A 26,041-nucleotide genomic window follows, 5' to 3' on the forward strand; every position below is an offset into this window, starting at 1 on the left:
ACCCGCCGCCAACTCTTGAGCTATTCTTTGACCAACAAATAGCGAGCTTGACTGTCACATTATAACGCTCCCACGGTTGAGAGGGCGAGAATGTTTGGTGCGACTGGAATTCGAACCCGCGACCCTTACATTACGAGTCGAGCGCCTTAACCACGTGGCCATGCCGGACCAATACCCGAGTTGAGCAGAGCACAGATAACCCAATGTGTAGCTTTGTGTTTAACTACAAACAAACACATCCAGAGTTGCTGTTTCGTATAAAAATCAAACAAGAACGAAAACAATTGTTTGTTTTTTATATTTTATTGAAACCACACTACAGAAAATAAGGAGCGCAAGAACTGAAATAAAAAAGTTAAATAACCAGACTTTGGTTGAATATTTGTCAAGTGTTAAAAAAACGTATTGGCCTGGTTCAGAAAATACTTTGCTTAACATAAATAAATAAATAGAAATAAAAGAGTTTCTTAAGTTGTTATGACACACATTTATGTAAATATACGTATAGTCCCATCTAAAGGGTATTTCCACACATATTCTGTATATATATATATATAAGTTAAGCAAATTATAAGTTTTTACCAACTGTTATTACGAGTGAAAGCTATAAATACAACTGCTTTATCAGGGTAATATATTTTTACCACAATCACTAGCTACAATTACAAATAGCCACAGATTACACAGGAACATATTCATATCTGCTTCTAGCTACGAGGCGAAACAAAAACTTAAGGAATATTTAAGGACATTCTTCATTAAACATTGTGTCACCAGGCGTGCATTTATTTATCTTACCAATTTCACCGTTACCCGACTCTCCACTCTTTTAGAAAGATTGTGTAGCCCCCGTGTTTTAACCTCGTCTGACAGACAGTCAGAGAAGCAACACATCCACAGTCTTCCTGGCAATGGAGAGTGGGCGGTTATCATCATGATTACTAGATTATGGCCTTTCAAAGATTCAATTTCGTCTCAATATCCTAGTTAAGAGTGAAACTAAATCTTTCATCAAGTTACATTCGACGACGTTACGGTCTTAAAACTAAGATTTACTAGTTATTTAAGGTGGTCATACCCTCCTCATTGTCTCCAAACTAATACGTCGACTTCGAAATGGAAGTTGTATCTTTATCTTCAGTGTGGTCTTGAAACTATAAATATTATTCATGGGGTAATAAATGTGCTATTCCTCTTTGACCTTTCGACGTCACACGGAAGAGTAAATCCAGAAGTGTGTGGTCACGTCAACATCACAACCATGTTTACAATAAGTATATTTGATCTAAGAGTTGTTGTTTTTAATCTTTGAATTTTCGACCATGCGCTGGAGAGTTAATCCAGAAATTTGGTGTAGTCCACACCACAACCATCATTGCAGTAACCATATACTGAACAAAGAGTTTTTAACATAAAACGTGATTACACTAATATAGTGCTGATCTGACATGAATTTAATCGGCATATCATCGGTTTTGTTAAAGTTTATCAAGAAAAACAACAGTTTGATCTTAAAAAACAACAACACTGAATCTAAAAGAATCCAGTTCACAGGTGCTCTCTCCAATATATATATATATATAAGCTTTTAGCAATAATTCATATCAAACGCAAATTAGCTGCCAGAACAGTAGTCTGATCCGAAGAAAGACAGAACCTAGAAGGATCCAGTTCACAGATGTTCTTTCCAACATATACCAGTTTCTGGTAGTAATTCCGAGCACACACACATAAAATATGTCAGTAATTCACAATATCTTGTTTTCGCCAAAATGTTTATAGACAAAACAAGTTGAAATACTTTGACATTTACACTAAGAAATATAGACTGCTACCATAATATATTTCTACATAGCTTGGTAATACAAACAGCACAATGGATACAACAACAACAACAGTATTTAGTCAGAGCAACAGCCCCGTTGGGTTATTTGTTGTGTCCATCGCGAAAAATCTGACATCGTATCTTTGGATTGTAAGTCCGTAGACTTACTGTTGTCCTATCGGGGAAGATACAACAACGATTTCAAAAACTTGCCATTGATTCTGTAGTTCATAGTTTTATAAGTCTTTTGCTGTTGTTGTTTTTTATCTTAAGAACTTATGGCGGCCACCACCGTCTTTCAGTCCCTTAAATGATAAACACATTTAATTAGATGATTTCATGTAACTCTGATAGACGCAGAGAATAAAAAATTGAGTTAAACGACCATCGGGAGCTCTTGGCACATTTCAATATTTAAGAAATCAGATAGCGATGATTTACGAAATTTTGATGCAATGTTTTCAACTCCCTCTTGTGGAAGAACTACAATAATGGATAAATAAAACATTTTAAAACAATCCACAGTAAACAATTCATAAAAAAATGAATGTGTGAAATGGTTAAACAGCTTCATCTTCATTGTTAACAATCTGAAGTTTCACTTTGTCTGTTTCTGTTACGTACTTCACAGACATCACTTTCTCTGGCTGGCAGACTTCTCTTCTTAAAGAATTGGTCCGCGGTAGCAAGGATTCTTGAACCGTGTCATGACCGTTGCACGTTCGCTCGTTCTTTGCACTGTTGCCCTTTCTGGGAGTTGGCTGAACCTTGAAGCACGGCAGAACCATCTTGAACTCTTTTCGGAAGTTCTCATTTAGCCAAGCATAGAGAAAGGGGTTGTAACAAGTAGAGCTCATCGCTATTGAATGTGAAAGGACAAAGAAGAGAGTCAGGTATTCCCACGACAGTGCTGGGATGTGGAAGTCTACCACCAGGTTGTACACGTTCAGCGGAAGCCAGGAAACTCCAAAGATGACCACCATGGCTATCAACATCCGGTTGGTTTTTCTGGTTCTTTCCCGCTCCAACTCCTCTTTTCTCAGGGATTTGTTCCCTGGTTTGGTCCTGGCTCGATCCCGTAGCTTTGTGCAGACCTTCAAGTAACAAACACTAATTATGATAAAAGGAACCACGAACTGCAACACGGACGTGCACAGACCAAACACTCTTCTGCTTGTTTCATGGGGCCACTCTTCCTCGCAGTATGGACGCCCTCTTACAACGATTAAGCTTATGAAGATACCGTATGGCATAGTCAGCAAAGCTGCTATGATCCAGATGCAAACAACAATCATGAGACACCAGCTCACCTTCAGGCGAGGCTGAAATGGATAAATTATGACGAAAAATCGATCAATAGCGATGGACATTAGAGTAATGGCCGATATGTAGACACTGACGCCTTGAACGTAGGTCAGCAAGTGACAGAAGACGCTTCCAAAGATCCACTGGCGTAAAAATATATACAGAGGTGTGAAAGTCACTGCAAATGTACAGAGGAGAATATCAGAGAGTGCCAGGTTCGTGATGAAAATATTAGTCACTGTCTGCATGGATTTATTTCGAAACACGACGTAACAGACCAAAACATTACCGCATATGCCAGTGATGAAGATGATAACATAGAGGCAGTAAAAGAAAACCTGTACAGACGGGATGGACGTGACGTAATCATGGAAGGGAGTGGTTTGGAAAAAATTACTGTAATTTCCAAAAAGACTATTGTTTCCAAAGAGAGTAATGTTTTGGGCTTGAATTTCGGCTATTAAGTTGTCCATAATGGTTTCCTTTGATATAGAAACCGGCATGATGTAATACGAAAATATATCATTAAATGTCCGGCAGGTAACGCTTCACTAAAATCCTACAAATATCTTCAGATGAGTTCTAATCTCTTTCTCAAGTTGAAACCTACAAACATAACAACAAATATGTATTACATTTCTTTTCCAGTAATTCTTGGGTATCATGTAACTATGACTTGTGAAATTCATTTTGATAACAAACGTGTTTTTTTACGTTTTCTTTATCATTATAATTACGTTCAAGAAATAACTTCTACACTAACAAGTAGTATAATGATCACTATTCTTAATTGCATCATTAAATAATGCTTCTAAAGAAATTTTTAATTATAAATTACGAAAGTAGTAATTACAAGAGAATTGATAAAAAATAGATACTTAAATAATAATTGTAAAAAAACAAATACGATAGAAGGCAGAACTAGGAGCTGATATATGTTAGATTTTATCAGTTTTTAATCACCAGGATACACAAGAAGTGACTTTTCTGTTTTTAATCCACCAGGATACGCAATAAGTGACTTGTCAGATTTTAATCCATCAGAATACACAATAAGTGACTTGTCAGTTTTTGATCCACCAGAATACACAGTAAGGTAGTTGTCAGTTTTTGATTCACCAGGATACACAGTAAGTTAGTTCTCACTTTTTAATCCACCAGGATACACAAAAAGTGACTTTCTGTTTTTAATCCACCAGGATACAGAATAAGTGACTTGTCAGATTTTAATCCATCACAATACACAATAAATGACTTGTCAGGTTTTGATCCACCAGGATACACAGTAAGTTAGTTGCCAGTTTTTAATCCACCAGGATACACAGTAAATTACTTGTCAGTTTTTGATCCACCAGGATACACAGTAAGTTAGTTGTCAGTTTTTAATCCACCAGGATACTCAGTAAATTAGTTGTCAGTTTTTGATCCACCAGGATACACAGTAAGTTAGTTGTCAGTTTTTGATCCACCAGGATACACAGTAGGTTAGTTGTAAGTTTCTGATCCACCAGGATACACAGTAAGTTAGTTGGCAGTTTTTGATCCACCAGGATGCACAGTAAGTTAGTTGTTAGTTTTTGATCCACCAGGATACACAGTAAGTTAGTTGTTAGTTTTTAATCCACCAGGATACACAGTAAGTTAGATGTCAGTTTTTGATCCACCAGGATACACAGTAAGTTAGATGTCAGTTTTTAATCCACCAGGATACACAGTAAGTTAGTTGTCAGTTTTTAATCCACCAGGATACACAGTAAGTTAGTTGTCAGTTTTTAATCCACCAGGATACACAGTAAGTTAGTTGTCAGTTTTTAATCCATCAAAATACACAATAAGTGACTTGTCAGTTTTTGATCCACCAGGATACACAGTAAGTTAGATGTCAGTTTTTAATCCACCAGGATACACAGTAAGTTAGATGTCAGTTTTTAATCCACCAGGATACACAGTAAGTTAGTTGTCAGTTTTTAATCCATCAGAATACACAATAAGTGACTTGTCAGTTTTTGATCCACCAGGATACACAGTAAATTAGTTGTCAGTTTTTAATCCACCAGGATACACAGTAAATTACTTGTCAGTTTTTGATCCACCAGGATACACAGTAAGTTAGTTGTCAGTTTTTGATCCACCAGGATACACAGTAAGTTAGTTGTTAGTTTTTAATCCACCAGGATACACAGTAAGTTAGATGTCAGTTTTTGATCCACCAGGATACACAGTAAGTTAGATGTCAGTTTTTAATCCACCAGGATACACAGTAAGTTAGTTGTCAGTTTTTAATCCACCAGGATACACAGTAAGTTAGTTGTCAGTTTTTAATCCACCAGGATACACAGTAAGTTAGTTGTCAGTTTTTAATCCATCAAAATACACAATAAGTGACTTGTCAGTTTTTGATCCACCAGGATACACAGTAAGTTAGATGTCAGTTTTTAATCCACCAGGATACACAGTAAGTTAGATGTCAGTTTTTAATCCACCAGGATACACAGTAAGTTAGTTGTCAGTTTTTAATCCATCAGAATACACAATAAGTGACTTGTCAGTTTTTGATCCACCAGGATACACAGTAAATTAGTTGTCAGTTTTTAATCCACCAGGATACACAGTAAATTACTTGTCAGTTTTTGATCCACCAGGATACACAGTAAGTTAGTTGTCAGTTTTGATCCACCAGGATACACAGTAAGTTAGTTGTTAGTTTTAATCCACCAGGATACACAGTAAGTTAGATGTCAGTTTTGATCCACCAGGATACACAGTAAGTTAGATGTCAGTTTTTAATCCACCAGGATACACAGTAAGTTAGTTGTCAGTTTTTAATCCACCAGGATACACAGTAAGTTAGTTGTCAGTTTTTAATCCACCAGGATACACAGTAAGTTAGTTGTCAGTTTTTAATCCATCAAAATACACAATAAGTGACTTGTCAGTTTTTGATCCACCAGGATACACAGTAAGTTAGATGTCAGTTTTTAATCCACCAGGATACACAGTAAGTTAGATGTCAGTTTTTAATCCACCAGGATACACAGTAAGTTAGTTGTCAGTTTTTAATCCATCAGAATACACAATAAGTGACTTGTCAGTTTTTGATCCACCAGGATACACAGTAAGTTAGATGTCAGTTTTTAATCCACCAGGATACACAGTAAGTTAGATGTCAGTTTTTAATCCACCAGGATACACAGTAAGTTAGTTGTCAGTCTTTGATCCACCAGGATACACAGTAAGTTAGTTGTCAGTTTTGATCCACCAGGATACACAGTAAGTTAGTTGTCAGTTTTTAATCCACCAGGATACACAGTAAGTGACGTTAGCTATCAATCATTGAGATATCGCTACTGTAGAAACATTGTTCACAAATAGTTTAAAATTAAACTAAAACATTAAATTAAGTTAAAACATTAACTGAAAAGCGGTAGTAAAGTTTCTTGGCACGGAATTAAAGAAGATAAAAACAAAATATGTGTCCAGTGGTACAGCGGACTTACACCGCTAGAAGACAGGTTTCGATACGCGTGGATTCACTAACATTCACAAAACTTTTGACGTGTACGTGTGATGGTCCACGACTGTTACTACGGGGACAGAGATCTTTGTTTCGTCACATCATGTTGTTCTTTTATTACCTTAATTTAAAACATCGAATAAAATGTTCAAACTGTTAGGCTTAAGGGTAGCTTCATTCAGTAAGATATCGGAATGAAGGGTTACAATCTTTTATAACTTTGCTTTCGGTCTTATTCCTTCTTCTTTCTATTAAAATAAGCCCATTACGTGTTGTGGTTGGTTCAACATTACGACTTACACACTTTTTCCAGTGTAATGGACAGAACTGCCACCTACAAATCTAACATCGTAATTCACCTCACCCTCAAAGAAAGTAATAACGTTACCCAAGACCGGTATAAATAACCAGCTCTTCTTTCCTACAGCTTTCTTACAGCGTGAATACAAATTACCAAATTTCCAAATAACATTCGTCATTTTTCCTTCCTCGAGGTACGAGTTACCACGTGCTCTGCGAGTTCATCGATTTCCCTAACCTACGATGATAACACGATAACGGAACGTGTTGATTTTTTTGTTGTTGTTAGTGTGTTCGTCGTTTAGATAACTTAGACCCATGCTTCTGTTCTAGGTATAATTATAAAACTTAGCCATAGATTTTCCGAACGATGAATTTAAAATCAGAGGGAAAAACGATGAAGTTTGTGGTCAAATCAGTTATGTAAAATTAACTATGAAATGTTTTATGACCAGAAAGTTTCTCTTTGTTCGATTTTCTCTCATTATGTGGACGTTCTGTCTCGAAATCAAAATCTGTAAAACAAATACTTGTGGCCTACAGCCTCTGTCTAGATAAGCGTAAGGATCTTAAGGTTCATTTAAACAGCAAACTAATATACAAGTTGGTAGAATAAATAGTGTCTTGAATTATTAATTGTGTGGATAAAATGACAAAAAACTATTATTGTATATATCTACAAGTTTGTTTTTTTGTAATTTAGCACATGGCTACACATTGGGCTATCTGTGTATCGAAAGACTGGGTACTAACGTTGTAAGTCCGCATACATACCGTTGTGCCATGGGTACGGTTACAGTAAAATACCCTCACCTCAACCCAGTGATACGTTTATAACACTAAAAACAGGTTTCAATACCATTACGTTTTGTTTAATAAAAAACATTTGTTGTAATGTGAGGAAATCCACTATCATTTGATGATGGCCACACGAGTGTTCAAAACGTTGTGTTGTTAAAGAAATAAAATAATCCACTCAAAAATATCTGGACCTTTATTTAGAAACAACAGAGATAAACATAAAGTATACTACATCACAGTATAATACAGTAAAGTACATTATAATACAGTATATACACATTTGTCTTCTCCAAATAAACGTGGGGGGAGGGCTGTTGTTTCGAACAACTGTTCTTTTTAAGATTTGATATTTAAACGGTTAAATGAATATCTTGCCTCCTAAATGGCACAGTGATACATCTGTTGGCTTATACCACTAGAAACGGGGTTTCCATACTCTTAGTGGGCAAAACGCAGATAGCCCTTTGTGATATTTAAAAGCCGTTATTGTTTAATGTTCAAATAGACATAGTTTCTAAGGTTTCCCAGTTGTACGTAAGGAGTATTATTTTAACTATCAAATTATCCAGAAGGTCTTCCTGGATGACTGATATATTTCTTCTTTTACTATATCTATTATTTATACGCTTACTGTAAAAAAAAACACGGTGATCGAAACGTAGCCTAAAACCTTGAAGTGCGTTATAAAATTGGCATCAGGTGGCTCCAAAGACTAAAAGATCGTACGAGCACGCGCCTCTCGAGAGAGTATATGTTAACATAACATCTGAAAGGATGGGACAGTTCGTGAAGAATGTGATATAATCAGTAAACAAACTAACGCACAAACTGATTTCTTCATTTAAAAAAAAACAAAAGACGTTTACTAGGGCAAATGGAACTAATTCAACTTGATGTTGGAAGATAGTTAAACTTGAGCGTATAAATATTTAATGAACCGATTTAGTTGAGTGTATGAGTTATTGAAGAAACAGAGTTAGTTGAGCGTATGAGTTATTTGATGAACCGAGTTTGTTCATTTAATAACTCATATTTATACACTTAACTGAGTTAGTTTAGTGTATATGTTAACAATCTGATTAGTTTTTTCAACACAAAGCTGTACAGTGATATTTGATGTGTCGGTTCTCGATCCCCGTTGTAAGTTTTCTATCTTACTGTTGCATCAGTCTTCGACCCCAGTTACAATTTGTATAGCTTAATGCAGTCTGTCCTAGAACCCCTATAAATATATATGGTTGCAAAAATAAAGATTTTTTTCTTCAACAACCATAATTTTTTTTAATTTCAGATGGAGTTCGTAACCCTATCAACTATATAAGTATACTTTTCAGTACCTAACTATCAGGTCATCCCTTAAGTAATGTCCGATTTTACGTTCAGAAAAACAGAAATGATTTCAAACGCTTTTAATGTTAATCAATAATGTATGTTCTATTATTATTAATTACCTCCTGCCAACGATTCACAAGCTTCTGAATGCCACTTCTATAAAATTCGTGGGGTTATGGAGGAAAATAATGTAGAGAGGGTAGTTTTGACATCTTCATGTGTTCAAAGCTCTTTTCCATCAAGATAGTTCTGCAAACTTCGAAATAAATGATAATCAGATGAAGCAAAGTCTGGAAAATAAGGAGGACGTGGAAGTTTCCCCAGTCTAGCCCTTCAACCTTTGCAGATGTGATTCTTGCTGTATGGGGCCGTGCATTATCCTGATGTAACACAACACCTTTAAGATTGATTAAAGCAGGCCTCTTTTCTTTCAGTGCAACATTCAAACGCTCTAACTGTTGACAATAGAAATCTGATGTAATTGTTGCATTGAGTGGCAGCAACTCAAAGTGGATCACACCAAACACTTAACAAGACTTTCCTAGGATGGAGGTCCACATTGGGCTGTGCTTTAACCAGATTACCTGCACTGAGCCATTGTCTGCGGCGCTTAATATTTTTAGAAATTATCCATTTTTCATCTTAAATCACTAACCTGTCCAAAAAAGGTGAGTTACGTTCAAGAGAGAGCAGGGAAGTGCAAAAGTCTACTCTTGCTCCAAGATTGGCTTCTATCGAATCATGGGGACCCATTTTCTATGTTTCGATACCTTTCCAAGTTGTTGCAGATGACGGTGAACTGTTTAATGGGTTGAATTAAGCACAATCTTAATCAAGTGCAGCCAGCAGCAAGTCATCATTACACTCAACAGGACGACCTAAACGTGGCACATCACTTAAGCTGTAGTCACCTGATCTGAACTTCTGAAACCACCTTCAACATTTTATTTCATTGAGAGACTCAGCACCATAAACACCTGGAATGTTTCGTGTAGTTTCTGCTACACTATTGCCTTTTTTAAACTCATAAAGCATTATGTGCCTAATGTGCTTCTCAGACACATCCACCTTCATAAGGGTTTATTTGATTAATGATCTGAAACAGCGGAGTTGGGTTAGTTTCTTCTATTTGTCTGAACATTTTTATACACGTCCTACTACATATTTTAGTTATTAAAGCCTTCTACACAGACAGAAATGATGACGCACTTTCTGTATTAAATTTTCGGACATTACTTATGGGATGACCTGATACATAGAGTCACACAACAACTTCCCACTAAAATACCATTAATATACCAATTTGTGCTGCTAATAACTATTGTGTGCCATAAATGAAATAAAGACGTCACCTATTTCATCACCCGCCATTCTTTATCCTAATTGTTCAAACCGGAAAAACAAAGTTATATGCAAATAACAACGAAATTAATTCGCCGATATAATGGTTAAGATACCATTACCAATACAGATGTCGCTCGTATAATTTAATATCAATAATAGATGTTGCTCTGCGTTTGGTTTATAACGATGGCGTTCATATGTCGTATCTACTATACAGATTTTGCTCGTGCCATCCATTATCTATACATATGTCGCCCCCTATTAGTCTTTAATTATACAGGTGTCGCTCCTTGTCATCCGTTATCTATACACAGAGAGCTCAGAAAACCCAGTAACTAATTCTCCAATAGCGAGTTCAGATAATAATATGTTTGTCCTTTTTATTAATGGATTATTTTAATATTTATACGACTGTTTAGCTGACGAACTATGACTTAGGCAATTTCTTATTTTTTACCATTGACGACGACTAGATTTTAAATACATGAAACCTGGTTCAGTATGGATTCTACGACACTGGTTACTGTTATGTTTGTTTATCGTAGAATATTACAATACCGTATTACTGAGAAACGTAACAACGTTGTTAGAGAAAAATTGGTTTTGGGACAATAATCGCATAAGTCAATTAGTTGAAATACGTGAAGAAATTGAAAAGATAAAGATATTTGACTATTGACCTTGCTTTATTTTATCCGTGTTTTATTTAATTTCTATAAAGACCCATATTATATTATATCATACAATTACGATAACCTGTATCACTATTAACAGTCTTGCCTAAGAGCAGTTAAACCTATTATTTTAGTTCTTGTAATTAAATTTTACGTCTATCTTATGCTGATGGAAAATCTACGAAACACCATTAACGAAGGCTATAAAATTCAGCTGAGCTCTTTCCTGATGCTCGACATAAATATTTTACCTACCATTCGCAGTAAACAGAGAAATAAAAAACCAACAAAGAATTTATTTTGTTTAGTATCTCTGTTTCCGTGAAAAGGAATAAACTTAAACTAACCTTCACCCAAACTGATAAAAATTTGCTTCCTCGTAATAAAGGTTAGCTGTCAGCCATTGCCATAACACTGAGTTTTATCGTTGTTGGTTTTTTTGTCCTCGAAGAAACAAGTCTTGTTCGACCTTTGAAGTTTTCTCACAGCTACTCAAGATATATCTCCGCCAGCCGTCTCTAATTCTGAAGTGATAGACCAGAAGACATTTCAACACCATATACCGCCCCCTTCTGGACTATTATTTACCAAGGGATTCTGGGAGTGACTGTCATATTATAAAGTTCCTATAGCTAAAGACCACGGTAGTTGTCAGGTAATCGAAAAGGAATAGAATTATTATTAGTTTCAATGGGCACAACACTTAGCTTTTATTGGCTCTATAAGACAACATTCTATGGCACTCGATGGCTGTCTATTGATGCTCGCCCGGCACTCGACTCGTGATCCGAAGGTCGCGAGTTCGAATCCCCGTCGCACCAAACATGCTCACCCTTTCAGTCGTGAGGGCGTTATAATGTTATGGTCAATCCCTCTATTCGTTGGTAAAAGAGTAGCCCAAGAGTTGGCGGTAGGCGGTGATGACTTCCCTCTAGTCTTCCAATGCTAAATTAGGAACCGCTAGCGCAGATAATCCTCGTGTAGCTTTGCGTGAAAATGCAAAACAAACCATTGCTGGTCCGAGATGAATTTCAAGTAGTAGTAAAAACAGTATCTTATTCGTCCACTCTCAAGTTAGGCTGGTTAGGGATAATACGTCAGTTTTATGACACGATGCATCAAATGGTGAAAATTAAGATTAATGAGAGGTTTCGTGTGTTTAGGCAATTTCCACTAGAAAAAAAAAAGTGTTACCCAATGGGAAATGAAAAGAAATGAGCTTCAGAAGTTGTATTTGGTAACAAAAACAGGACTAATTGTGCCTTTGAATAACAGGATAAAAACAAATGAGCGAATGACAGCGCCCTCTGCGAGATAATCGGCTGTTAATTGCGACACACTGTAGCATCTTTTTAACTATTCAATTTCACTTCGGTGTTAGACTATTTCGCAGACCCCCGTTCAATAGGTCAGGATTAAGTTTACGGAATTACAATGCTAAAATTTGGGTTCGATTCCCCGCGCTAGACAAAGCAGATGTTCCCGTTGTGTGACTTTGAGTTAAAACAAGTAAATAATAAATTTCTCCGAAGGTTCGAGCATATACAATAACAAAAAATATACAAATGTGATTAGACAAACGTAATGACAATAATTAATTAAAAATATAAAATTTTAATAATAAAAAACAGAAAAAAAGACTCACGAGAGAGGCTTTATGAACTAAATTTTGTTTTCTTGGAAACTATTTGAAATTTTTAACTACCTATCTTAACAGTGTAGTTATTTGAAGCCTTAACTGCGAACAAAAACCAAAGTTAATATTCCTAAACCAGTATAAACGCACCACTTACTTCAAGACCTAACAGAAGGCAGAGACCAAATAAGATATCTTCAAAGATGATTTAACTCCCTTAAATACACCTGTTTCATATATAGTGGAACCCCTCTAATCAGGCCTGTTTGTCTCAGTCCCGAAGGTGGCTGCTTTAGAGGGGTTCCACTGTAATTACGCAAAGCTACACAAATCATACCCACACTCTCGCTAATTTATAAACAAAATGGTTTGTTTGTTTGTAATTAAGCACAAAGCTACACAAAGAGCTATCTGTGCTCTGCCCACAACGAGTATCGAAACTCAGTTCCTAGCGGTGTGAGTAACAGACATTCCACTATGCCACTTGGGGTCTAAACAAAATGGAAGCCAGCTAGTCAATGCTACCCACCATTAATTGTTGGGAAACTAGTGGGATTTGACTGTAACTCTTATTACGTACCCACAGCTCCAGTGTTTCGCTATTGGAGGTTAATAATGTTACGTAACCGATTATCACTATTGTAGCGCACTATGGATAGGGTGGCAATGAAGACTGGTGGTTAATAATCACCTGGTTAATGCGGTAAGTTGATATGTTTCTTTAAAAACTTTATTGTTGGCAGCTGGTATATTAAGGTTACCTTCAGAGAAACGAAATTAGCTATTATTGAGATATAAAACACTGAGGTCGTAATGAGTTGTCCATTGCTGCTGGCCCAGTGGCCATCCTAGACCTCAAGGTTTTTGTTACGTGTTTCGTTACTACAATACATAAATAAACAAAATTATTTTTGTAACGTGTTTCGTTACCACAATACACAAATAAACAAAAAATATTTTTGTAACGTGTTTCGTTACCACAATATATAAAAAACTAAAATTATTTTTGTTTCGTGATTCGTTATCACAAAAAAAAAGGTAACAATTTAATGTGCTTCACACTTTAAGAGATACGAGCTCTGGCATGGCCATGACGCCCGACTCATTATCTGAAGGTCGACGTATCCACGTCGCACCAAACATGCTCGATTTTTAGCCGTAGGGGCGTTATAATGTGACGGTTACTCCCGCTATTCGTTGGTAAAAGAGTAACCCAAGACCTGGAGATGGGCGGTGATGACTAGCTATCTTCAGTCTAGTCTTACACGGCTAAATTAGGGACGGATAGAGCAGATAGCCCTCGTTTAGCTTCGCAGTAAATTCCAAACAAACTAATAAAAATATTGATACGGTGAAATAGCGACAGTTAGACAATGACAGTCAAAGAACTGGTTAACTAGATGTCTTTATCACTTCAAATTTCAGTATGGCTGGCACTCTTACGCTATTTTGAGTGAGATCCAATAAACACAAACAAATGCATTCTTTTATAAAAGATAAAACTTTAGTTAGCTTAGTATCTAAAGCACTCAAAGGTATCTGACAGTCACGTTGTATCATACATTAGGGGGTAACAAAACATCCCGACCAGAAAATGTTTTCTTAAGGGGTTTAAAAATCCTTATACATCACTAAAGGCTAGTCTATAACAAATCACTTTGTCGCATAACAAACTCAGATATCCTGAAAGTATACGTTACGTAAACACGATAACCAACCAGTCTTTGTAAAGATTTCGCGCGTGCAATGCGTCAAACACTGCATGGTGACGACACACGGGCCTCAGGGGTAAGCGCCTCGTGTAGGCTTTACTTTATAAAAATCTAATAATGCTTGCTAATATCTCTGGTCTAGGTTCACCTACAGTTCTTTGGACTTGCCTTAACGCTTTGTCGAACTCGGGTTAGAATGAAATATTCAAAAAAGTTGGATAGCAGTGTTCAATCAATGAAGATTGCAGTTGAAAAAATTGTTATGTTGTTGATTAGAGCACTCGTCGTATTATATATGTCGCTCATAATCGACCCGTCTTTCAGACATTAAAATCTAAAGTATATTATGGACTGTTGTTTGTAACGGTGCATGAAGTGTCACAAATGTGCAGAAGGACGACAGTGTATAGGCGACAGATTCAAAAACGATATACTATAAACTTATTTCAGTTAGTTGTGTAAAATAATATTCCTGGTAGTTAGTGCGGTGAACTGCACTTCACATAGTCCAAGGTTCGCACCGCTATGTTGCTATAAAGTTTCAGTTGTGGTTATAAGAGTAGCAGTCAGTGATTGTTGACTGGTTATCTTAACCCTGATCAGTAACACAAAATAATGAATGTGTATAAGCTCCACTATGGACTGTTATTTGTGCTGTGCGTACCACGGATATCGAAACGCAGAGTCAGTGTTATCAACCTCCAGCCATTTCTTTATTGAGTAAATCAGATAATGCTATAATAAAACTTTTACGACAATAATTCAAGGTGTATAGCTAGTTAGTGCTACGCCTTTCTATTCGAAATTCGATTACTGCTTCCGGCAATTAAACAGTCATGTTACCTTCATCCTATAATATTCATTATATAATTGTGTCTAATAGACTCCAGACAAGGAAAGTGTATCATAATCCAGCCAGGAACAGAACGGTAATTAACTGTTCTACCAACCGAACAGTCCGTTACTATATGTTTTAAAAGACGAGACCATGAAGTTGATGTCATTCGTTAGGCCTCACCGTGTTTAAAATGTGTTATTCATCTACACAGATGATGAAAAGTATACTCTTCAAAACAAGAAACGCAAAAGAGATATTTTTTTTTATTTTAAAGAGAAATATATGTAATAACGTTACAAGCTCAGAGTATGTGATGCTACACGTGTTAAGGCACTGATTGTCAGACCAAAATAACAATAAAAGTTGTGCACACGCATTCGTGTCCAATAAATTTGTTTGAGAGATCTGCATGTTCTGCAAGTGCAACAGGTGCAAAATCCCTATAAAAGTGATGGGTTCTCGGTTTCCATTGCTCAGTGTTAAGCCACCGACACGCAATACAGTTACGCCAAGACTGGCTGAAGCACAACGCAACAACGCTATTGGTCGCTTGGAAGCAGGCGAATCTCGATCACATGTTGCCAGAGTTGTGAATGTCCACCCAAGCACCATCACAAGGCTATGGAATCGTCACCAACAACATGGATCAACTCGTGACCGTCCACGATCTGGCAGACCTCGTGTGACCACGCCCGCACAAGATCGCTACATCCGGTTACGTCACCTTCGGGATAGGACCACCACTGCGACGTCTCCTGCCTCAACCATATCAGGGCTGCGTAGGATTTCCGATCAGACCGTACGCAACCGTCTACGAGATGCAGGAATCCGACCTCGACGTCCAGTCAGAGGCGTCATCCTCACCCAGCAACATCGTCAAGCACGGCTGCAGCGGACTCGGGCATATCGGGTATGGCCTCATCGACGATGGAGACATGTTTAGTTCAGCGATGAATCACGTTTTATGCTTCGTAGGCAGGATGGAGGGACCCGTGTTTACCGTCGCCGAGGTGAACGTTTGGCAGCAAACTGTGTGCAGGAAGTTGACAGATATGGTGGTGGCAGCGTCATGATGTGGGCTGCCATCGCCTACAATGCCAGAACAGACCTTTTGCACATTCGAGGGAATCTTACGGCTCAACGACACGTCGACGAGATTCTTAGGCCTCATGTGCAACCCATGATGGTGAACGTCAACGACGTTTTTCAACATGACAACGCCCGTCCTCACACAGCCCGACTCACCACTGTCTTCTTGATACACCACAACATCAACGTTCTTCCCTGGCCCTCCAGATCACCAGATTTAAACCCCATCGAACATCTATGGGACGAGTTGGACCGACGTCTGCGACGGCGACAACCTCAACCGCAGACTCTACCTCAGCTTGCAGCAGCTTTGCAGGCTGAGTGAACAGCCATTCCATAGGATGTGATTCGTCATCTCATCGCTTTCATGGGCAGGAGATGCCAAGCAGTTATTGATGCTCACGGGGGGCATACTCGTTATTAACGTTGAGTGACGTTAAACTTCAACTAGTGAGCGTGGACTTCGCCTTTGCAGACTTTGGAAGTTCAGCAGTGAATGTGCAAAGTTTCACACATGTCATACAGAACTACCCGGAATAAACTTGTTAACAATTTGTCTCATATTTTGCCTTTTGCGTTTCTTTTTTTGAAGAGTATATATTTAACATGAATTAGTTACTGTTTTTGTCAGTTATCTTCACTTAGATGAACTACTTGCAAAATTATCTCTAATCCTATTACAAATATCATGGAAATTATTTATTACGTTAATACGTCTTTTATTCGACCCTTCGCGCCAAACATGCTCGCTCCTTTTGGCCGTGGGGGCGTTATAATGTGACGATGAATCCCACCATTCGTTGGTAAAAGAGTAGCCCAAGAGTTAGCGGTGGGTGGTGATGACTAGCTGCCTTCCCTCTAGTCCTACACTGCTAAATTAGGGACGGTTAGCACATATAGCCCTTGAGTAGCTTTGTGAATAAAACAAACTTTTATTCGAAGGTTAGTCTTAGCATTGGGCAGATGAGCTTTAACACATTCGAGTTCGCCAGATGTCAGCACAATATGTTTTTCTTGAACTTTATAACTTATTATTATTATTAATTAATACAACTTTATAAACCTGATCTTTGAGTTTATTAAAAATAAATAAAAATTAGATTATAATATGATAACTTCTAATAATTTCATGTGTCATTTTAAGCCTAATATCAAGAAAGATTAGCAAATTTAATATAAACATGTTAACACAAGATATTGCCTCTGTATAAATTGTCTTCTCAATAATACTCAAACTCCGAATTAAAATCAAAAGATCACAGTAGACATACATGTTAGACCCTGATGATATATCAGATAAAGCTGAATATTATGTGATTCCAAAGGAAATAACAGAAGTCGAAGATATTTCAAGTAAATCAGCAAAAATTGAGAAGAATTAGGAGAAGACATGAACGTAACAAACTAAAGACATCAATAATAAAGCAAAGACATGAACATAACAAACCAAAGACTTCAATAATAAAACAAAGACATTAACATAACAAACCAAAGACTTCAATAATAAAACAAAGACATGAGCATAACAAACCAAAGACATCAATAATAAAACAAAGACATTAACGTAACAAACCAAAAACACCAGAAATAAACCAGACATGAACGTAACAAACCAAAGACATCAACAATAAAACAAAGACATTAACATAACAAACCAAAGGCATCAATAATAAAACAAAGACATTAACGTAACAAACCAAAAAAACACCAGCAATAAACCAGACATGAACGTAACAAACCAAAGACATCAACAATAAAACAAAGACATTAACATAACAAACCAAAGGCATCAATAATAAAACAGACATGAACGTAACAAACCAAAAACACCAGCAATAAACCAGACATGAACGTAACAAACCAAAGACATCAACAATAAAACAAAGACATTAACATAACAAACCAAAGGCATCAATAATAAAACAAAGACATTAACGTAACAAACCAAAAACACCAGCAATAAACCAGACATGAACGTAACAAACCAAAGACATCAACAATAAAACAAAGACATTAACATAACAAACCAAAGGCATCAATAATAAAACAGACATGAACGTAACAAACCAAAAACACCAGCAATAAACCAGACATGAACGTAACAAAACAAATACATCAACAATAAAACAAAGACATTAACATAACAAACCAAAGACATCGATAATAAAACAAAAACATGAACGTAACAAAACAAAGACATCAATAATAAAACAAAGACATGAACATAACAAACCAAAGACATCAACAATGAAACAAAGACATGAACCGTAATATATCAAAGACATGAGCTTAACAAACCACACGAAAGCTATCTGCGCTAGCCGTCCCTAAGTTGACAGTTTAAGATTAGAGAGAAGGCAGCTAATTATCACCACCTACCGCCAGCTCTTAGGCTACTCTTTTTACCAATGAATAATGGTGACTGTCCATAACTTTATAACGCTCTCACGACTAATAGGGCGAGCTTGTTTGGTGTAAGGGGGATTCGAACCTGCGACCACATGGCCATCCATGTTGGGCCGACATAAATGTAACAAGTCAGAAACATTAACAGGGTTTGTACGGCATACAACTTATGAATAAACTACAAACCTACTAAACGAAACATGGAGTTGTTGTATTTAATGTTTATTACATAGCATGACTATACATAAAATATATACATTTTTTGTATGACGAACTACTTTGTCTTTTTGTATGACCGCCATCTTTCATTAATATATTGAAATGCTTTCTTAATCGAACTACTGATGAAGTAGTTAGTCGTTAAAATGGATATAGAACAGTGAATTTATAACATTATTGTACCAATAACCAATATATGTAAAATTGTACCAATATTGTACCAATAACCAATATATGTAAAATTGTACCAATACCCAATATATAAAATTGTACCAATATTGTACCAACAACCAATATATTTAAAATTGTTCCAATATTGTACCAACAACCAATATATGTAAAATTGTACCAATATTGTACCAATAACCAATATGTGCAAAATTGTACCAATAACCAATATATGCAAAATTGTACCAATAACCAATATTTGTAAAATTGTACCAATAACCAACATATGTAAAATTGTACCAATAACCAATATTTGTAAAATTGTACCAATAACCAATATATGTAAAGTTGTCTGTTGTTCTTTGTCCCATTTCATCATTTTTTTCAATCCAAGCACCATTTTTTTTTACTCTGTCATTAAATACTAATAAAAATGGCGGGCAGTAGTCTTCCACCTGTAAAGGAAATTATGTAATATTCCGTTCCTCTAGCGACTAGCTCGTTCATCGAGGTTGTGACGTATTTTAACTTTAGGTCTAATTATCTTAAAAAATGGTACCTGTACTGAGATAGTTGGAAAATATAATTGTTTAGCCAGTAGTTCTTTTCTTTCGCGCAGATTTTTAGTACTAGAGTATCGAAGAATGAATGAAGTTGTGGTAGTGACTGTTACGGCTATTTACACAGCAGGTAATCTTCAGGGCTAATTGTCGATTTCTAGGTGTCTCTTGGAATTGGTATTGAGATGTAATGGTATTTCGTTATTTATAAGTCACGTACAAGTTGAGAATTAATTTAATGGACTTCGTTGCGTGTTTCTTTATATTACTGAAATAATTTGCTTTACTGTTAATGTTATAAATTTCTTTTACTTTTGCATTCGTAAAGTACGAATCTGCAATTAATTATCCAATAAGAATATGAGGTTTCCATGTGAGCTAGCATGCATAAACGCACGGACTGACTGACACACATTATTCTTTTAATTACACAGATTATACTTGATTTATCCGACATTCTTATAAAAAAAAAAGTACATGGGGAATGTGTCTTTGTTGTTGTTGTTGTTTTCGCGGCTGCGGGACATAAACCAAAAATATTCGGAATGACGGGTGGGAAAAGAAACTACTGCACTACAGGGGGTCTTAGAAATAGATCTTCAATAAAATTACATTAACACAAATATTTCATTTTATTTAATATCAGTGGTCTTGTTTTTACTTTCTATCGGATTAACAATCCAATTCTATTTACATATTCAATAATACTGTGTGTTCTGAAAATGTAAAATCATCAACTGCAGTAAATCTAAGGTACGAAAAGGACACATTGAAACACTTGTAAATCTCACTTGACAACACTGCACTCCTGAAATTATCTAAGTCACATCTTCCTTCTATCTCTGTTCTACAGAAGATGATTTTGAAGATTTATGTGTTTATTTATTGATCAGTTATTCATTTATTCCATAACCAATTATCCACCTATTCATTATGGCTCATAAAACACGTAGATAAAGGTAGTGAACTTATAATTTCGACAGAAATACTTTTGTTTAAAAAAATGGGCTTTGATGCATACAAAAATTCTACCTCCAGTTGGCTCATCAGTAGAGGATGTAAAACACTAAAACTCGGGGTTCGATTCCCTGGGGTGAACACGCTACCTGAAACACCATATCAACACAAACCTTAATGTGGACAGACGTAAACTGCACAGCACATATCACGTATAACAAGAAGACTGAAATTCGAAGATAATCGAGTATTCGATGGACGTTTTGAGGTTCCTCTGAAGAGCCAACAACAACACAAGTACAGGTCAGTAATGTTCCACTAAAGAGCCAACAACAACACAAGTACAGGTCAGTAATGTTCCTCTCAAGAGCCAACAACAACACAAGTACAGGTCAGTAATGTTCCTCTGAAGAGCCAACAACAACAAAAGTACAAGGCCAGTAATGTTCCTCTGAAGAGCCAACAACAACACAAGTACACGGTCAGTAATGTTCCTCTGAAGAGCCAACAACAACACAAGTACACGGTCAGTAATGTTCCTCTGAAGAGCCAACAACAACACAAGTACAGGTCAGTAATGTTCCTCTGAAAAGCCAACAACAACACAAGTACACGGTCAGTAATGTTCCTCTGAAGAGCCAACAACAACACAAGTACACGGCCAGTAATGGAACGTTTTCTTTTCCGGTGGTTTTTTATTTAGCTCAACGTTGACATACGACATGGTTCTTGTATCCTACAAGTATTCGATATCTTTACACGAGCTCGTTTCGTCACGTGACATGTTGTACATGGAATCATAAGTTATATCCCTGTGTGGTTAAAGGCCTGTCAGTCAAGCTTGACAAATTTCTATCCAATGACACATCACTAGCAAGGGTACTTCTCATAAAAGCTCGTGACTTTATTACTTTGGAAGAAAGCGACACTTTGCCTGTTCTTCCCCTTCAAGAGTGTGTGCTTGTAATATAAAAGAAATAGCAAGCCTCACAATAAACATGTTGAGAGTCACTAAAGTGGGTTGAATGCTTGGAGTTTGTCATCAGGCAACGAGTGGACACAAATCGCTCTAGTTTGAATAACGTATCACATTAGTCTTTATATAAACGTTTTTAACTGAACCACTCTAGAAGCACGTATGTACACTTCGTCTCGAAACTAAAACACTTGGTAAAAAGACCATCTACCAATATCCGTATATCAATATTTTCCTTTCAGCGTGTAGGTGTTGACTTGTTCTGAGTTACTTAACCACAGTGTTACAATTTTGGTTGTTACGCACACCGACACTGTTGTCTTTCATCCAGTTTTCAATAACATGAGGTTGTAAGTTCCAGCACTCTAACAACTGAAGTCCTAGCAATATAACTACCAACATCCCCACTAAAGGTCTAACATTCTAACCACTACCATCTCCATTAACATTTTAACACTCTAATCACCACGAACTATACTAACACATTCTAACCACTACCATCACCATTAACATTTTAACACTCTAATCACCACGAACTATACTAACACATTCTAACCACTACCATCACCATTAACATTTTAACATTCTAACCACTACCATCTTCATTAACATTTTAACATTCTAACCACTACCATCTCCACTAAAGTTCCAACACTCTAACCACTACCATCTATACTAATACACTCTAACCACAACCATCTCCACTAACGTTTCAACATTCTAACCACCACCATCTCCAATAAAGTTCCAACATTCTAACCACCATGCAATGTTGCGATCACAATGTAAATATTCTAACATTTCGCTTCAGAAATAAAAGGTTCGTCTGCTTGTTTCAATGTAGAAGAAATTGTTTATTGCTAGGTTGAACAAAAAGCCATAAACACATATTTGACATATATATCAGATGCAGATGTATGTATATGCACATTAAAAGTACAAATACATGTACGTACACGTTAAATATATTTTGAGATTAAATACCTTCTCTAATCTCTGAGAAGCATTCGTTTGTTTTAGTCAAGAACGTGTAATGTTCTGCTTTTCATAAAACAGCTTTCGTTTAAGATTTACATTTTGTGTTTTCCTCAGCGAATTACGACTTCTCTTCGTAACACAGACCAACATATAGACGTACACATCACATGTACATAACACATGCCTGGGAACCAACGTGTTCTTATATAAACAGCTGAAACTTGATCGAACTGATTTGTACTTCGGGTTTCTTGATCACCTAAAATCACCGTCTTTATGTGTATGTATGTTTACTATGGCTCAGTGCAAGTAATTTAGTAGAACTCAAAACTGAACAAAAAATGTTGTGTAAACGATTTCCTTAAACCAGATATTATAACCTTAGTTTCTGATTTGTGTTCTTTTTTTGTAAGTTATCTATATAATAAAACTCGAAAAAATTACACGCATAAACAGCATGTTCTGCATACTCCACATGTTCAGTTTAAACATAACGTGTTTTGTTTTGTTTATCTAAATTAATAAATATTTTAGAAGACAAATTTGATATCAAGCTAGATTCGAACCAGAAACTCCGATTATAACTGGCAACTTGTGCAGTGCACTGGTTCTCACTTTATGATTGGTTAACCCCCATCGTAAGACATTAAACAAATTTTTAGCTCAAAAAGACGACAGTACTTCTATTAGGTTGTCCAGAAATAAATGTCGGAATTCTCACGATGACACTTAAGAAGCTGAATATTGAGTAACTTACCGTTGGTTGATTGATTTAATCCAATTTTTGTCGCTTAAAGGTGTCTTAATTGTCTGCTATTTCAACTCCAGTCAGAGTAAGTTTTGCAACCCACAAAGAAGGACTTTCGTTTGATTTTACTCTACGACTTCAAACTTGGACGAAAAGTTACCGAAACAAAAGGAACATCAACCAGGCATTTGGCCATGGATCTATCACTGAACGTAGAGTTCAGCGTTGGTTCCAAAGATTTCGCGACATGGAGATGAAAATTTGTTTGTTTTTGAATTTCGCGCAAAGCTACTCGAGGGCTATCTGCGCTAGCCGTCCCTAATTTAGCAGTGTGAGACTAGAGAGAAGGCAGCTAGTCATCACTACCTACCGCCAACTCTTAGGCTACTCTTTTACCAATGAATAGTGGGATTGACCGTCCCTAATTTAGCAGTGTGAGACTAGAGAGAAGGCAGCTAGTCATCACTACCTACCGCCAACTCTTAGGCTACTCTTTTACCAATGAATAGTGGGATTGACCGTCACATTATAACGCCCCCACGGCTAAAAGGGCGAGAATGTTTGGTGTGACGGGGATATGAACCGGCGTCCCTCAGATTACGAGTCGAGTGCCTTAACCCACCTGGCCATGCCGGACCCATCGTGGAAGGAAGCCATCCTTAGATGAAACCACATTAAGGGAAGCAGTTGAGACAGACCTTCGCACAACAGCACGTGAGCTTACAGAAAAGCTAGGCACTAGCAAATCAAGTATTGTCAATCACCTGAGTGCGATTGTTAAGACGAAAAAGTTGGATAAGTGGGTTCTGCATGAGCTGACTGAAGAACAACAAAATCGACGTTATAAGACCTGTCAAGGGTGACGCTCCAAAAATTGAAAGAAACTGAGAATCGAGGTTCTGCCTCATCCATCTTTATTTCCCAGGCCTTCCCCGACATATTTTTTTTCAAGCGCTTTGACAACTTTTCGAACAATAAACAGTTTCAAAACCAGACAGCTGCAAAAGAAGCTTTCAGGGAGTTCATTGACCACAGAAACTCTGACTACTACAACAGGGTTTTAAACAGCATCGTTACACGTTGGTAAAAAAGTGTGTTGAAGCAAATTGTGCTTACTTTAATTAAAGCATGTTTTACAACACTGGTTTATACTTTTCCAAACTTCGCACTTCAAAAACATTTATTTCTGGACAACCTAATATTTTATTTTCTTAAACATATAAATGTAACCTACCAAAGCCCTGCGTTCAATTCTCACCCATCTTATTCAAGTTTAAAATCTTCATTATAAGTAGACACTTCATGACAGATGACCAATCCTTTGCCTGTATATTTATTGTAGGTATTTATTGTTCTAGTTCCTGGACGTGTCGAATAAAGTTTTTAAGAGGTTAAAATTCTGATACACCAGTCTCTGGAAACAAACTAAGAACAAATCCGTGACACTATATTGTGGATGCCATTAAGAAAACACCGTGGAAAATCAAAACATTCACATCTTATAGGATGGGCCGTGCGTGGCCCAGCGAAAAGGCATGCAACTCCAATTATCCATGGTTCGAATACCCGATAAGCCGCTCAACATGTCTGTTAGTTTCAGCTGTGGTGCGATATAAAAGTGACAGGTACTCCTGATATTAAGTTCAAATAGCGATATGTACCATCCCTTTGATCAGCGACTGTAGTTTAAAAATGACTACACCTGAATCTTTAGGTCTCTTGTCATCTCCCATTTTCAAGTAACAGACTAGAGAAAAAGCAGTTGGATGACACCACTACCGCCAACTCTTAGGCAACCCACGACATCAAAGAGTGGAGGACATTGTATCGTCTTTTTTGGGGGATAGTGTCACCGTTACAGCCACGGCAGCACCAAACTGTGGAGGACATTGTTTTTTTTTGTGTAAGTGTGTGTTTTGGGGTGGGGCACCGTCACACCCATAGCACCAAAGTATGGAGTGCATTTGTGTGTATGTGTCTTGGTTTTGGGGGGCGTTGCTGGGGCTTGACGAGAGACGAACAACAAAAGTTTGGTTCATAGACCACGCTCAGCCTTTGAGGTCTATTTCAGTTCATATGTTGCATGATTTTCAAGTAAAAAATACGAAATCTTACATCGCAGACACGTTTTATTAAGAGATTTTATCTCAATCCATCCCCAGTGAACAACTGATATCCCTCGATGACGATGATCAGATAAACTTGGTTAAAATATAAGAAAAAATATGGTTTATTTATATACAGTCCCACCCCAGTACTTGTTGTTATAAATCATAGAGTCATACTAATTAAGAAGAGATCAACGAATTATTTATATACAGTCCACCCCCAGTACTTATTGTTAGAAATCATACAGTCATACTAATTAAGAAGAGATCAACGAATTATTTATATACAGTCCACCCCCAGTACTTATTGTTATAAATCACAGAGTCATACTAATTAAGAAGAGATCAACGAATTATTTATATACAGTCCACCCCCAGTACTTATTGTTAGAAATCATACAGTCAAACTAATTAAGAAGAGAGCAACGAATTATTTATATACAGTCCACCCCCCAGTACTTGTTGTTATAAATCATAGAGTCATACTAATTAAGAAGAGATCAACGAATTATTTATATACAGTCCACCCTCCAGTACTTGTTGTTATAAAT

General features: G+C 36.8%; 1 protein-coding gene across 1 annotated transcript in view; it reads right to left on the minus strand.

Annotated features, from left to right (window-relative positions):
• Positions 1 to 284: 284 nt before the first annotated feature.
• Positions 285 to 26,041, minus strand: part of LOC143257353 (prolactin-releasing peptide receptor-like) — a 75,341-nt gene continuing 49,584 nt past the window's right edge. Inside the window, exon 2 of the mRNA XM_076515896.1 lies at positions 285 to 3,736. Within this exon, the coding sequence (XP_076372011.1) occupies positions 2,386 to 3,633 (1,248 nt within the window). The 5' untranslated portion in view covers positions 3,634 to 3,736 and the 3' untranslated portion in view covers positions 285 to 2,385. The remainder of the gene's footprint in view (positions 3,737 to 26,041) is intronic.

Source organism: Tachypleus tridentatus, chromosome 7, assembly GCF_004210375.1.
Source record: "Tachypleus tridentatus isolate NWPU-2018 chromosome 7, ASM421037v1, whole genome shotgun sequence".
NCBI classification, from domain to species: Eukaryota; Metazoa; Arthropoda; class Merostomata; order Xiphosura; family Limulidae; genus Tachypleus; species Tachypleus tridentatus.